This window comes from Rhagoletis zephyria, unplaced genomic scaffold, assembly GCF_001687245.7.
Source record: "Rhagoletis zephyria isolate East Lansing unplaced genomic scaffold, Rhagoletis_zephyria_1.1 Rzeph_scaffold_05963, whole genome shotgun sequence".
NCBI classification, from domain to species: Eukaryota; Metazoa; Arthropoda; class Insecta; order Diptera; family Tephritidae; genus Rhagoletis; species Rhagoletis zephyria.
This window is the reverse complement of record NW_016163046.1, coordinates 11329-27988: the sequence shown is the minus strand read 5'-3', so window position 1 is coordinate 27988 and position 16660 is coordinate 11329. Positions and strand designations below refer to the sequence as shown.

The 16660-nt window shown below is 34.0% G+C and overlaps 1 protein-coding gene across 2 annotated transcripts; it reads left to right on the top strand.

Moving 5' to 3' along the window:
• The first annotated feature begins 2518 nt into the window (after positions 1–2518).
• Positions 2519–7071, top strand: LOC108372672 (actin, indirect flight muscle). Of its 2 annotated transcripts, none has more exons than XM_017628402.1 (3): positions 2519–2696; positions 5074–6021; positions 6134–7071. In XM_017628402.1, exons 2-3 carry the CDS (start codon positions 5097–5099, stop codon positions 6337–6339), a joined length of 1131 nt encoding a protein of 376 aa, XP_017483891.1. In that variant the 5' UTR covers positions 2519–2696; positions 5074–5096; the 3' UTR covers positions 6340–7071. The 2 variants fall into 2 exon arrangements, with proteins under 2 accessions (XP_017483891.1, XP_017483892.1); XM_017628403.1 differs by lacking the exon at positions 2519–2696 and adding an exon at positions 2774–2808.
• Positions 7072–16660: the final 9589 nt, after the last annotated feature.

Here is a 16660-nt window from a genome sequence, read left to right as displayed (position 1 = left end):
TCGTCTTTGCGGTTAATGTTGGTTCGCAAGAATACAAAGTCCCCTAAAATTTCAAAATTATAACCGGCATCATTGGTGTAGGCACCAAGACGTGCAGAAGCTGAGTGCTAGTTTTGACCTCATTCACCAACAGACCCACGTGTTTCCCTCCTCTGTCTAAATTCGCGAAGGCAGATTGTTGAGAGTGGTTATGTCGATGTCATCGGCCAGTTTTGCAGCTCTTACCAACTTCTTCAACATATGATTAAAGATTATGATTAAAGAAGTCGCACTACGGTGGTGGTAAAAGCGGCAAAAAGGTCTCTATCATTATCGCGACTCAAATATTTTATAATATATATTTTCAAATATTTGGCGCATGAATTTCTGGGGTCTAGTGGATTTACCAAGCCACACTGATCAGCTCGTTGATGGTGGCCTTTAGCTCTTCTCACAATACGCTCGATTAGACCTTATGTGTTATATTAAATATGGCAGAATATAAATTCTTGTGGAATAGCCAAATCACACTTAAATTGCAGATGACAAGTATGAGTTCTTCCGACTATATTCTGCTTAAGGGTTGATGCATGCACCTTATCAACTCCACTCCTTCGCACTTGAATAGCTCAGCTGGCAGGTCGTCAGCTCCAGTACCTTTTTTTTGGCTTCATCTCCTCCGGCTGTTACCTTTAAGCAGTGTGGAAAAGTGCTGCCTCTCACTAGGTCGCCGTGGTTATTATTATTGGACCAGGGCGAACGGTCTTTGAACCTTGCGTAAGTTCTCTTACTTTCTGGTGGCCAGCATTTCAAGCTCTTCGCATTCACGTATTTCGTCCTCTCTCTTTTTACTACTTAAAAATACAATCGCCGCTAATGAGGTGGCTAGCCAAAGGCGGCACTGATGCAAAGTTATACTGTCGTTATCTCAACTTTGACGAGTTAATAGTTTAGCGCTTCTCCTCCAAGATTTGTTGCGTGCGCCCTGATGTTGTCACACAAAGAGGAGGAATCTACACGGCGATTGCATTGTTATGAGAAGCTGTTTTCATGGCAGAAATACACTCGGAGGTTTGCAATTGCCTGCTGTTGGTCAGAAACTGGGCTCGAACCCAGGGCGTGTAGGGGATAATGAAAAACCATAAAAATCGAAGTGAATTCATACAAGGTGGTATTACGGGAGCATCTGATTTCGAGGCGAATTGTGGTGATTTTCCAAAATGAAGTGTTTGTTGNGTGCGCCCTGATGTTGTCACACAAAGAGGAGGAACCTACACGGCGATTGCATTGTTATGAGAAGCTGTTTTCATGGCAGAAATACACTCGGATGTTTGCAATTGCCTGCTGTTGGTCAGAAACTGGGCTCGAACCCAGGGCGTGTAGGGGATAATGAAAAACCATAAAAATCGAAGTGAATTCATACAAGGTGGTATTACGGGAGCATCTGATTTCGAGGCGAATTGTGGTGATTTTCCAAAATGAAGTGTTTGTTGAAATTTTCTTTGGGTTGTTATTGTCACCTTGTATCAATTTGCCTTGACAAAAATAGATTTACTATGATCGAGCACAATTGCAATTTTTGCCAGATCAGATGATACAGACAAGCTATTATTTACATACATACATACATAAATATATATGTACAATTTATAATTTTATTGCAAAGCTTTGAGTAACATTATATTTTTGCATGAATAAATCATATAAATTTGCTTGTGTACCCTTTTAGGTTCGAAACTGTCGCGTCGAAAGCTATTCATCGGCACTTCCATTCATGTCTGAAAGGCCGCAGGGTCGTNTAATTTTCTTTGGGTTATTATTGTCACCTTGTATCAATTTGCCTTGACAAAAATAGATTTACTATGATTGAGCACAATTGCAATTTTTGCCAGATCAGATGATACAGACAAGCTATTATTTACATACATACATACATAAATATTTATGTACAATTTATAATTTTGTTGCAAAGCTTTGAGTAACATTATATTTTTGCATGAATAAATCAATTAAATTTGCTTGTGTACCCTTTTAGGTTCGAAACTGACGCGTCGAAAGCTATTCATCGGCACTTCCATTCATGTCTGAAAGGCCGCAGGGTCGTATGAGTAACCAAAAATGTTGCCGCACAAAAACCACACACGGCTTATATGGAATGAGTAGCTGAAGAGCTCAAAGTACCTCACTGCCAGCACCATTATTATGTGTGGGCAGCTCACTAATACAGGCAAAACGATGATAATGCAACGAGGGTAGAGCAATTGGCAATTGCTCTAATCGCTTTGCGCAGAAATTGCCAACTTGGTAGAGCGCTAGCAATTGCTTTCTCTCTGCCTTGTGTCTTCCATGGTAGTCGAACACATTTACAGGGCACCCTTTAATTTGCATTGTACGTAGTATGCGCCTGAAATATGCGCATGTGTTAGTCACTTCATTTTATTTATTTTAGATTCGCCATCGTTATTTCGTTTCGTTTTCATTCATTCCGCTAGCGCGATGCGCACACAAAATTTTTTCCTTAAATTGGCATGCATTTTTTTGCCTAAAGCCAACAGCAGCAACGCAGTGGTGATATAAAGGCGCTGCACGGTGATCGTCATTCCATTTGTTGTTGAGTTAGGGCGCCAACAAGGACCCACACGAGCAAACTCTAAACAAATATCGAGTTCACACATAGCTCACATAAGTTCGATTTGTATTCGTTTGTTGGCCTCAAGGTAATACGGTGATTTGAAAAACCGAAAAAAAAATTATTTAACGGTTATATTGATAGAGAGTTATGAAAAATGTGCNAATAAGTTCGATTTGTATTCGTTTGTTGGCCTCAAGGTAATACGGTGATTTGAAAAACCGAAAAAAAATTATTTAACGGTTATATTGATAGAGAGTTATGAAAAATGTGCTTATGGTATAGTTTTCCGAAAACCGTTATTGTGTTTGAAGAGAAAGTGGTTGAAAGTGAAATTCCAGCAGCAAGAAATTTTTTTCTATATATAAAAAAAAGTATTAAAATTTTTTTCATAAAAAATCACATACAAATATAAAAATACGAAGGACTAATATTGCAGTTGATTACTGAGGGCAGTCATAAAACTAATTTCAAATAATAAAAAATTAAATATTATAGCACAGTGCTTACTAAAATAGTGAATGAACTCTTGACGTATATTAAAAAATAAAAAGTAAACAATTTTGCAAATAACTATTAAGTACAGTTTAANGAAATAATAAAAAATTAAATATTATAGCACAGTGCTTACTAAAATAGTGAATGAACTCTTGACGTATACTAAAAAAATAAAAAGTAAACAATTTTGCAAATAACTATTAAGTACAGTTTAATTGAGACAGTGAAAATTACTAATCAAGGATTATGGCAGAAATGTTGGATTTAAAGGATTTTCGTTTCTTTTAATAATCCTCAGTGGCCGATTTTTCGTTCAAAGCTTTCTTACAAACGTTAATTTTTATTATGCAATGAAGTAGGCTGTTTCCCGCGCGATTGCGATACGCATTGAAAACTTACGAAATCAAGTGCTAAAAATAGCTGCCAATAAAAATACTCTTACAAAATTTAAGAGTCGGCGGATTTTTTTATTTTTTGAATTTTTGTGCAACACCCATGCATTTCCTTATTTAATTAAAATGGAAAACTGTACTTAAAACGAAAGTGAAATGAAAGCTATGGAAATGGAAATGAAATAATAAATTGTCGAATTAATCAAAGAAATAGCCGAACGTTTCCGGATTTAATTTCTTTAAAAAAAAAATTATACGAACGGAATATTTAAGTAAATCTTATTTAGCTCAGTTCGAAGAAAGTAGAACAAGCATAGTTTGGATTTGATCTTCGAAAAATAACAAAACTTAAACTATTTTCACCCATTTGCAGGTTAGATTAGAAAGCGCTAGTTGGCCGTAAAGAGCCTCACTTGGATTAAGTATGTACGTCCGGAGTATAGCAATATATGTACATTGACGACCTTTGCCAGCAGCCACTCCAACCTAATCCAACCTAACCTTCGACAATATATACATACATTGAAAATTATTGGAGTATAAAATCGAAAAAATTCAAACTATTATTTCTATAAAATTTTCAAATTAATATAAAATGTTTATTATCAATTTCGATTTTCATGAACATTTTTTCTAAAAGAATCTCGCCTATACCCCCAACTTTTAAGCCCAGTCCGATATTGAAATAAAAATGGCTTCTATTTTATTCGAATTTTTAAATTAATGAAAAACTAGCAAATTTTACCAACTCAATGCCAAAAACTCTGACAGCGACTTCAGACTTCATTAATCTAAAAGACAAATTTTTATACCTTATTGTAGAGAAAGAAATTCTCTAAACAATTTCAGTCGGTAATACTACGCTTCCATTCAAAATTTTCTTGAAGAAAATTATAGAAATGCGTGTTTCAGGATTTTTTTCCACGATAATTATAAAACTATTAGAGCAAAATATAAATGTATTTACTACATTTTAGGGAAAAATGCTATAAACAATGTACATATGTATGCAAGTATAATAAAGTGCCCGACATAATGATAAGGTCACCCTTTATTGAAAAGTTATGATGATTTATTTTTGTTTTAAAAATTAATTTTAATAATTTTTTATAAAATGTGATTCATTCTTTAACAAAAATAATATAAATCAAAGTTTCAAGCTTTGTGCAATATTTAAAAACATCCAACTAACTTTCATAAAAATTGCAAAGATAAAATAACAAAAAATTAATAAAAAATGCAATTAAGAAATATCTACAATAAATTAAATTCTAAGAAATTTCTGAAATCTCTACAGTACGCTAGTGGTAAAAAATTTTAGAGAAAAGATTTTTATAAGTTTAAAAAAAAAAATCACGAAACATTTCCCCAGAAACTCATGTTTATTTTATTTTAGATTAAATAATATTTTTTTCATATTTGAGCGTTTGATGGAAATTTCGCATTAAAATCCTCAAATTCTAGTCGATTGTTATATTTTCTTACTAAATTAGCTGCAAAAATTATGAAAAATATCCACTGTACTACTCACACACACAAAACTAACTATCAATTCTTCTCCTTCGCTCATTACAGAACTCACTTAACTAACTGCCAAAATGTGTGACGATGATGCGGGTGCTCTGGTCATTGACAATGGCTCTGGTATGTGCAAGGCTGGCTTCGCCGGTGATGATGCACCTCGTGCCGTATTCCCCTCGATTGTCGGTCGGCCACGCCATCAAGGTGTGATGGTGGGTATGGGTCAAAAAGACTCCTACGTGGGTGATGAGGCGCAGAGCAAAAGAGGTATACTGACATTGAAATATCCCATTGAACATGGTATCATAACAAATTGGGATGATATGGAGAAAATCTGGCATCATACCTTCTACAATGAATTGCGTGTGGCACCCGAAGAGCATCCAGTATTGTTGACCGAAGCGCCACTCAACCCGAAAGCGAATCGTGAGAAGATGACTCAAATAATGTTCGAGACATTTAACTCGCCCGCCATGTATGTGGCCATTCAGGCTGTGCTCTCCCTCTACGCTTCCGGTCGTACCACCGGTATTGTATTGGACTCTGGTGATGGTGTATCGCACACTGTGCCCATCTATGAAGGTTTCGCCCTGCCCCACGCCATTCTGCGTCTCGACTTGGCCGGTCGTGATTTGACCGACTATCTGATGAAGATCTTAACCGAGCGTGGCTACTCGTTCACCACCACTGCCGAGCGTGAAATTGTGCGCGATATCAAGGAGAAGTTGTGCTATGTTGCTTTGGACTTTGAGCAGGAAATGGCCACTGCCGCTGCGTCCACCTCGTTGGAGAAGTCTTATGAATTGCCTGATGGTCAGGTGATCACCATTGGCAATGAGCGTTTCCGTTGCCCAGAGGCATTGTTCCAGCCCTCGTTCTTGGGCATGGAATCGTCTGGTATTCACGAAACTGTCTACAATTCGATCATGAAGTGCGATGTGGACATCCGTAAGGATCTGTATGCCAACTCGGTCTTGTCCGGTGGTACCACCATGTACCCAGGTGAGTGGGTGGGGAAAAGAGTGGTGGAGCTGTTAGCTCGCTCTTTTACTGACTGGCTGTTTTTTAACCTTTTTCTCTCTCTCTGTCGCTCTCTCTCTCTATCTCTCCACAGGTATTGCCGATCGTATGCAAAAGGAAATCACTGCCTTGGCGCCATCCACCATTAAGATCAAGATCATTGCACCACCTGAGAGAAAGTACTCCGTCTGGATTGGTGGCTCCATCTTGGCCTCGTTGTCCACCTTCCAACAGATGTGGATCTCCAAGCAGGAGTACGACGAATCCGGCCCTGGTATTGTGCACCGCAAATGCTTCTAAATCTTTCGATTGTGAAAGATGGCGAAATGCTTTAGCGCAACCACTTGCTAACAACAAAAACAACAGCAACAACTCTACAACTACCCAGCGCAACTGCGCAGCGTTCGTGCTTGAAACAAACACAACAATAACAACAGCAAGCAAAATAAAACCCACCACGCAATCAAGATCTGCACTTACAACAACAACAACACAAAAGGCTTCAATAGCAACAACACATATGCGCATACATGCTAGCTCCAACAATAGCAGCAACAACAGCAACGGCTATCAGCAATTAATTAATGTGTATGCAAAAAATGCAACAATTGGCGCTAACAATAAGAACAAAGTCCAAATCACAACAACAACAAAAGGAGGAGATGCAAAAGATTTATCGAGGAATTGTCCCTGCGCGCCACCTGTCGGCAATTGCATTGCTTTATGTTGCATTTTCGTTTTAAAATTTTCAATCACATTTCTTTTCTCGGATTTTATGCAATAAAATTTGTGCAAAACTGAAATTTAAAAATTTAGCTAACAAAACAAAATTTTTAATTTTAGATGAATGTAACAAATTTTTTTATTTTTATTTTTAATTTTGCAAATGAACAACAAATAACTCATTAATTAAAGTTTATTATTTATATTACTTTTCCATTGACTAACCAAAACATTGAGCATTGAAAGCAAAGCAAAAGACAAATATTAACAAACAAGCATAGAAATGATGAACAAAACTAAAACATAAATCAAAAACAAAACCAAAAAAAAAAATATTTATTTGTAACTAAAACCAAAGTGCTTTTCTACTTATTTCATCTTTATAAATCTCTTACATTAAATTTAATTAAATGAACAACAAAATCTTTTAAGAAAATTATTTGCTATTCATTTGAAATAAAAGAGAATCGAACGTTTATGGTTTTTAGTGCAAAGGAATGATATGATTGATTCAAAAATTTTTCTCAATTGGCCTAGGAACCTTTGAAAAAGCGACTCAAGTCGACTTATTAAAGGTCCATACAATATTTTTTTCATGCAGTATAGTCTCTCCGCTGAACTTAATGAATCGCCTTGGGAAAAATGCAAACTCATTATTTATTCGCTTACAATGTCCAGCTGACTCAGAAATTATTGATGGATTGGTGCGGATTTTTTTTACTTCGAAAAACCTGCTGGTAGCGCTATTTCGGTCAACGGTGAGCGCTACAGTGGTACGATAAACGATTTCTTGTGGATGGAAATTGATGACATGGACTTGGACGAACGATATTTGGTTTTACCAGGATAATACGCCATGGCACACAATCCATGCCGCAATCGATCTTTTAGGTAAAGTACTATCAGCTGTCTAGTCGATGTCAAATTTCCACCTCAGAGCTGCGATCTGATGCACTAAGGGCCGTTTTCTCAAGTAACCTGTAACTTTAAAGCTCACTTTATATTTAAAGGTTGCATTAAAATGTCTGATTGTGTCTAAAGTAAATCATTTTATTATCGATTTTTTATTGTTTTACAACAAAGAAACATACATACGTCAAAAACCAATACTAAAAACGCTTAACTGTAGACATAGCTTTATTTTTAATCCAACCTTTAAATATAAAGTGAGCATTAAAGTTAAAGGTTACTTCAGAAAACGGCCCTAAGCATTTTTTTTTTGGGTTCCGTGAAAGCATGGCATGCCAACCCCGTTAGCTCTTCCAGCCTTGAAGAGGGGGAGACAACGGAACAATTGTTGTGTCTCTGCCCCGTCTTTGCAAATATTATGGACCTTAGTATGAGTTGCTGGCTTCGAAGATCGAAAGTGAAATTCGTATTATGAGCTATGCAAGCATGTCGAAATTTTCGTTGAGTATCGAATTTTCTGTCGAACAGAATTTTGCTTTATGCTTTGCATTTGTTTTACTTTTGGGCGTTTAGACACTAATTTTAATAAATTTCGATCAAATTCAAGCAGTTCTAACGTCGTGAATAGCTCAAAAGTCTGGTTTTACATATGAAAGAAAATCCCAATACGATTTTGGCACGTTCTCTGTATTGGCACGTATTTTAAACAGATTTGGATCGCACAATTTCTGAAATATATTGTATGTAGACTGCACTTAAACACTCTTAAACGTTTTCTGCTCCTGACCAGTTTTCTAAGCTCTCATCCTCTGACGAATCGTTCAACCAGAACTCCGCTGCAATAATTAAAATTTTTTTACCACGAAGGTCCATTAGATCTAGATGGTTTNAGCACAAAATCATGGAGGTGTTTATAGTCTTAAATAGTATATTTTAAACAGATTTGGATCACATAATTTCTTCAATATATTGTATGTAGACTGCACTTAAACTCTCTTAAACGTTTTCTGCTCCTGACCAGTTTTCTAAGCTCTCATCCTCTGACGAATCGTTCAACCAGAACTCCGCTGCAATAATTAAAATTTTTTTACCACGAAGGTCCATTAGATCTAGATGGTTTTCTTCTGGACAAATAGACTTTTAGTCAGCTCAGCGAATGTATGGCGATAACGACGGAATGCTAAGTAGCTAGGTGCTTTTGGCCGCGGATCAACCGACGGCGGCCAAGGGAACTCTTAAAATCGAACAAGCCACATCTCCCCTTACTGGTGGGCGTTCTAACCGGTAATTATTTCTCTCATTGGAATTCATACGACAAGACTCAAAATTATGTCAAGCCGCTTTACCAGATCTAAAGCCACAATAATTAGTTTCAATGAGTTCGTCGACGGAGGGCTTTAACCTTTTGCACACAAGCTCTACGGATTATTTTATCCGATGATCAAAACTCTGATCTCTGATCTGATTAGTTGGCTTAAGTGGTATGATTGTCATTATTGCCGTGTTTACTCTTACAAAATTCGCCGTGGTTTTGAATGCGCTCTACCCATGATACAATAATTTTTAGAAGGTATTTTCACTTCAAAATCTTTGACATTAACCGTGTCTGTGACAAACACGCAATGTGGCCACTGCCACGATATAGAACTTGGGGATTATCGCTTGTTATTTTAGATATTTTATAACAGAACATGTAAAGATTTATATGTTTCATAACTGATCGCTTAATTTAATATAAATATACGTATTTTGTACATACATTTTTGCCACTGCTAATCACATGAATAAAAATCATAAAAATGAAAATATAACAGCAATATTTCTTGTTTATAATGGATTAGATCCATCGCACACCACAGACTTTATCGGCCGCCAATTTAGATGTGCTCGCTAGTCTTTCCATTGCACCACAACTTATTGGCCAGAGCGATTAAGCTGGTGTTAGTTTACCTGAAGTCCTTAAAGCAGTCTTTTAGTTATGGTCCTGACCAGATCCCCACTTGTTTTCTTAGAAATTGTGCTGATTATCTCTATGAGCCGTTAACAGCCTTATTTAATTTGTCTCTTAAAGAGGGCGTTTTTCCAACTGTATGGAAGGAATCGTTCATAACCCCCTTACATAAAAGCGGTGGCAAGTCTTCAGTGGAGAACTACCGGGGCATAGCTAAGCTTTCTGCAATTCCTAAATTATTTGAAGCAATTATAACAAATCGGTTGACGCATTCTATCACTTAAGCATTTCATACAGTCAACATGGATTTTGCAAGGGCAAATCAACTTCTACAAATTTACTTGAATTAACATCCTATATCTCAAAAGCATTTAGTGAGAGCAAGACTGTTGATGTTATATATACTGATTTCAGTAAAGCATTTGACAAAGTGTGCCACTCGTTGCTCATCTATAAACTTGATCTTCTTGGTCTTCCACCTAATTTTCTACGTTGGATCTCTTCATACCTCTATGATAGATCACAAAGGGTATTGTTTAAAAATACTATCTCTGACGTCATTGATGTTACTTCAGGAGTCCCTCAGGGTAGCCACCTAGGCCCGATTCTGTTCTTGCTTTTTATAAACGATATTTCTACAGATATAAAATTCTCCAAAATTTTAATGTATGCAGATGATGTAAAACTTTATAAATCGTACGTTTCAATTGAAGAAAGGTCTTTGCTACAATCAGACTTAAACAGCATGGCTTACTGGTGTAAAGTAAATCTTATGCCTCTAAATCTTAAGAAATGTAAAGTAATGTGCTTCTCGCGAAGAGCTGTTCTGCCAGTTTCTTATATAATAGGCAACCATAACCTGGAACAGGTATACAATTTTGTGGACCTTGGTATCACAATGGATCCCAAGCTTAATTTTAATCTTCACATTAATGTGACAGTCAACAAGGCTAAAGGTGTACGATGGTCAAAAGAATTTAGTGACCCGTATATCACTAAAACCCTGTTTACAACATTAGTTAGGCCGATTCTGGAATACGGCTCGGTGGTTTGGAATCCAAGGTATCAAATTTACTCAGACAAGATAGAATCAATTCAAAAACAATTCCTACTTTTTGCTTTAAGAAATTTCCGATGGGATTCTCAATATAGTCTTCCACCTTATACGAGTCGCTTAAAACTTATTAACCTTCCTACACTTGCCAGTCGCAGGGAAATGCTTGGTATAATTTTTATGGTTAAATTACTGACAGGCTCAATTGCAAGTCCGTCTCTTCTGGCTGATGTAAGCTTTAATGTTCCGTCACGCGTATCAAATACTAAATATTTTGTCCCATATTTCTGAAAGCTTGTAAAACCAATTTTGAATTGCACTGACCCACTCCGTTGCTTATGCCAGGATTTTAACTCTCATTCCAGCACGTTTGATATATCAGATCCGCTTTTCAGCATTAAGAAAGCGATACTCTCCTCTCTCAATAAGTGAATTATTGACATAAATACATAAAATCAGCTGATGAATTTAGTTCTGTAGCTGAACAGTTTTAGATCTCGACACTTAACAAACTCCTGCCCATCGTGACTCGGCACAAAAATTTAAAATATTGGTTCCGTACGTCATGCGGACTGCGCCCCTCGTGCGGATGGGCGGGAATGGAGGGTAAAAAACGGTGGGAATTATTATAATGCGCCTCCATACATCTTCATGTACATATTTCAAGCGAGCCCTATCATTTAAATAGGCGGCCGATAAAGTCTGTGGTGTGCGGTGGCTCTTATAGCTGTGTCCTTACATCTATTCCGTGTGTTGCAATATCCACGAAAGCAGCAGTTAATTTTTTATGAAGAAAATTATTACAAAATATTCGAAAATTTCTCTACCCACATATATGTTTGGCTTTTCTTTGTTTTATTTTTCCAACGTCAAAAGCTGGATTTTTTTTTTTTTTGAAAAAGTTGGTACAACAAAAAATACGAAACACGTTTTCTGTCAGATAGCTAACATGGCGGATAAGAAGAAGAAGTGAAACTATCTTCTAAAAATTATTGTATCATGGCTCTACCTAAAATTTTTCGTTTGCACGCACATATGTATGAGTATACCTTTTGACTGTCAAATTAATTCCCTTCTAAAATCAAACAGATCTTTCTAGCGCCACAAAAATCTACAAATAAACGGAAGTCGCCCTGTGCGCCTAAATTCAGGCTAAAGTTTTCTGAGGTGTCACTAAAGCAGCATTTCCTCTCATTTATTGCTTATGTTGCACACAAGTATTGTGAGCAACATTTAGCTGTCAACATTGTTGCGATCGCGTTTGTATACAATGCTGCTACGGGCTGGGACGAAGACTGCCAACTTCCCTAAACTCGAAAGTGCCATACAGCTAAAAAAAAAAGTACCAAAAAGTGTTAAATAGAATAAGATGATTTGTTTTCTGTTTAAAATGAAATCATTTCATTCTTTCCCCATCCAACATTGTATGGAAAATATTTAACCACCTTATTAGAACAAAAATGCAATTCCAAAATAATAGAAACCGGTTTTTTCATGTGCGATAACTGGAAAAATTTTAGTAACAGTAAAAGTAGCTTTCATAAAGCGCTTCAAAAAAAATGTATGTGCATTCTTAATTGAAAATACGTACTTTCAGACTTAAGTGAAAGAGAAATTATCACTATTACTTTGAATTACAAATCCAGGTACCAAATTAAGTAAAACAAGGGCGAAAAAGGCTATCCTGACTGATTCAGCTTAATTTATCGCATCACATTTTTGACCCTTACCCTCCAATGAAACAACCCTTCTAGTGTATATAATTTTTTGATACAATTCTCGTGTATATTTATTTAGTTGAAAATTTTTCTTACAAAATAGTTTTAAACTTAAAATTATTTACACAAATACATACACATATATACACATATAATTAAAATAAATCCTAGTAATAGCAATTAAACCAAGCAAATACAGTACACTGGCATTTTATTGGCAACACTGCCTGATGTATCTAATACGTATGTACATACATACATACATATGTATGTACATATCTGATGTTGGTTGGGTAGCGAGTTGTAGAGACACGCTTGGCACAAAGAACGGTGAATTGAAAAAAGGTGAATGTTTGTTGGCAGTGAGTGCAGTTGGAACAAATAAAATGCTAGTGTACTATTATTTAGGGTTTAACTTTCTTCTAAATATTTATTATACATACACGACTATTTAATTGGAAACTTGCTCGAGAGAGAACAGAATTTGAGGTGCTGAGCTTCAAAAGAGGGATCTGTTTTTATTTCTATTGTTTTTATTTTTATTTAATTTTCACTTTTATTGCTAGCACGCCACAGGCGTTGCTGAAAAAAAAACATTGCAGCGGCCTATAATTCGCCGATTTGTTGGCATATTTTGAGCGAGTCGTTGTATCGAACCTGCGATCAATGCGATTCGCGGCCACAATGTTTAAAAAGTACGAATGCGAATTAGTGTGCTAAATTTTTTTGTTGGAAAAATCTATGGAATTAAGAATTTAAAATATTTACAATTTAAAAATTTTAGGACCAATTTCACGAAAGCAATTTAAGTGAAAAAAGATTTTAATGTTTTGAATTTTATATGGAAATTGACAGAAAATCGGCTCTAAATATTACAAACTCAAATAAAAAAATTTTTTGAAGATAAAAGTTTCGAAAGGTTAAATTAAAAAAAAATATATATTTTTCGCGAAAGCTAATATTTTTTGAGTTTCAAAAATGGCAGTTTTAAATTCTAAAATAAAAGAATTGAAGTAGAAAAATAAAAATTATAGACACAAAAAATAAAAAATTGTGCTATAACGAAATTTAAAACTTGAACCTAACAAAGTTAAAATACTATAATTATGGAATCAAAATTTTACGACTTTGAAATTTTAGAACTTTAAATATAAAAATATTTTTGGAAAAAAAATATTTTCGACAAGAGGTAATATTTTGGAATTAGGAAACCTAAAGATTTAAATGTAAAGCTAAACAATATAAGACCTAAATTCAAGAAAAAAAATTTAGAAAAAAAAAATTTTATGAAGTAAAAAAAAATATATGTATATGTATATATTTTGAAAAAAAAAATGTATAATGCATAGCTTTTTGATCATGGCCAACATATTTAAATTGTTTATATTTACTACTCTCTGGCACTTATATTTCTCTCAGCACTTCACTGAACCTGTATGTATGTATGTATGTATGTAATTCACTTTTGTTTTTATATTTATGAGTATTCTTATGCTTATTATTAAAATTCATTCATAGTGTACATATAAATTTATTATTAAATGAAATTTTGGCATGAATGGTCATTTCGTAAAACAATTTAAATTTTAAAATCCTAGAAATGCCAAAAATGATGTATGTTTTTTTTTGTAATTAGACACGTATGTTTGTACATATGTGGATGTACCTAATTAAATACCTATGTGCATATTAACGTACGCAAAACGTATTTTAAATGGCAGTATGGTATATGCACTTATAAGTTGATACACACATACACTCATAAAAATATACTTATTTGCATATACTGGCCCTTAACGTTGTTTATACGCGTCTACTTTCACAGAAAGTAGCGATCGTATATAATATTTATGTATTTTTTCATATTTTTAAAATCTTTGTTTTGAGTTTAGTTGTTTTTTTTTGGTTTTTGAAAATTTACAAAAAAAAAAATCTTAAAAATATTTTTGTTAATACAATCTTTTGCGACATCAAATACATTCACATACATTTATTTCCAAACTTTATTCTTAGTTTTGTATTATAACTAAAAGCACCTTTTTACGTATTTTTATACAATTACAATTAAAATTGTTTGTATGTATTTATTGCCAAAGCTGAAATTTAAAATTAAAATAAATTAATATTCGAGTCAAACGACTTATGCATATATACATATGTATGTACATAAGTATGTATGCGAGTAGCTGCTGGGAGTGAATGAGGTAGGAGGCTGGGATAAATTTAAAGACGCATTTTTATTTATTCGCAAAAATGCAAAGAAATGAGATATAAAAGATTTCTGGGAAATTATTTTAGGAAGTAACTTTTTCGGTGATTTTTTCGATTTATAATTTTAAATTTTTTTTGGAATATTTTGCAGTTTTTTTTTTAACAAATATATATATAAATTGCAATTTAGCAACTCAACTATTTAAAAAAAAGTATACACAATTTCTTAGAAGAAGTAAATATTAATATTTTTGTATTTTTTATTTTATATTTTCTAGTGCTGCATTTCTCCGCAAGCAGCAACCCGACGCAAGGGATTTTTAAAATATATGGCATATCTGAAATACATACACCTAGTTCAATATATACACATCTATTTTCATTAAGAAATTTTTTAAATTTGTTAGATTTAATTACTTTCATGTTTTTGTGTTTTTTTCTAATAATTTAAAATATTTTGATAATTACTCATTGATCTGAATGAAATTTCCTATTTGCAAATACATTCTTTTAGATTAAATTACTCATATTTTCCTTTTTTATTTTCCTTATTTTTAGTTTTTATTTTAACTATTTTTTAACTTAATTTATAATATTATTCATAACAATAGGGCGTATTTAAATTCCTGTTGAAAAGCAAACTTTCTCAAAAATTATTAATAATTTTCATTGGTTTAACATTTTCTTATGTTTTTAAAAATTTTGATCGAGTTTTTGTTGTGTGTGATTATTGTTATAGGCTGGTCAATCTAATTTGTAAATTATTCTTTTTAGTGGAATTAATAGAAATGTTTCCTGGCATCTAAATGTGTGCATTTGCTAAAATTTTACATAAAAAATATTTTCAGATTTTATATTTTTTGCAAAAGCTTTCAGTTTCTTGAAACCACCTAACGCTTAACTCGTTTTCATAAAAAGCGAATGTAAAAAATTGCCACTAATGCAGCGATGACCAAATACATCTACATATGTATGTGTTTACAAATATGCGCACAAAAGCTATCTCGAACCGCCAGTGTTTCAAAATGAAACGCAAAAACATGAAAGCTCTGACAAAAGTTTTCAAAATTCACTGGTGTTTGTGGAAGATTTTTGAAACTGTTTTTGCCTGTTGCAGCCAAGTGGCTGTTTATTAGAAATTTAAACTCTAGGGCAATCGTTTTTCTCTGCATAATTCTATAAAAAGCTATTGAGAGCTTGAAAAAGCTCATTCAGCAAAGTGATGACAAACACCGCTCTTGAGTAGTGTTGGACAGAGGGAGCTTTTAACCTGCTCTCGTCCATTTAAATTGCGTAAAAAGCTTGGCACGTGTGCCGGTAAAGTGGCCACCTGTGCGCCATGAAAACGAAAGAGGTTCGGTTGTGATTGACACCTATATTCATAAAATGTTAATGTAGTCAAAATATTCTACCTTCGAATGCTTTCATAAAAGACTATCGAGCTTTTTAAATTGTAAATCTTATAATTTTGCTGAAAGAATATTATTTTTAGAAAATCGGTGGCTAAAAAATTTCCAGAGCTTTCTCGAAAGATATCCTTTTTAATAAAATCGGTGACTAAAGAGCTTTACAATTTGGAAAGCTTTTCAAACAAACTTTGACTTTTGAACAAAGCTCCTGAAAATATTTGCATTTGCTTCTAAACATGTGTATCAGTGTTGGTTAGCGTGAGCTTTTACCAGTTTCCCTGCTAAATAAAACGAGCTTAATAAAGCTTCCCACGACAATTTATAAAGTGACCAACTCTGATAATATGTATGAATATATACATATTTGATTGAAATTGGGTTTCAATCAAAATTGAGATTTTGATTAAAAGCTTTTAACGTTGACTTCAAATTGTTTGAAAAACTATAAATCTAACGGGATATACTTTCACGGAAGTTGTTTTCGTATATTAGTAAATTTTTAATTTTTCTTCGATTTTTTTAGAAATCAAGACTTCTACATCGTTTTATATATTTTTTTGCAGTTTTTCTTTGAATTAATACTTTTTCAAACAATTATAAATTAAAATATTCTTACAATATATAGATACAATAAAATTTGAGAAAA

Bases quoted from the DNA above. Each gene is read 5' to 3' on its own strand.
- LOC108372672 (XM_017628402.1), top strand. From the start codon at position 5,097: ATGTGTGACGATGATGCGGGTGCTCTGGTCATTGACAATGGCTCTGGT. The intron at 6,022-6,133 runs GTGAGTGGGTGG...ATCTCTCCACAG, and splicing joins TGGTACCACCATGTACCCAG to GTATTGCCGATCGTATGCAA.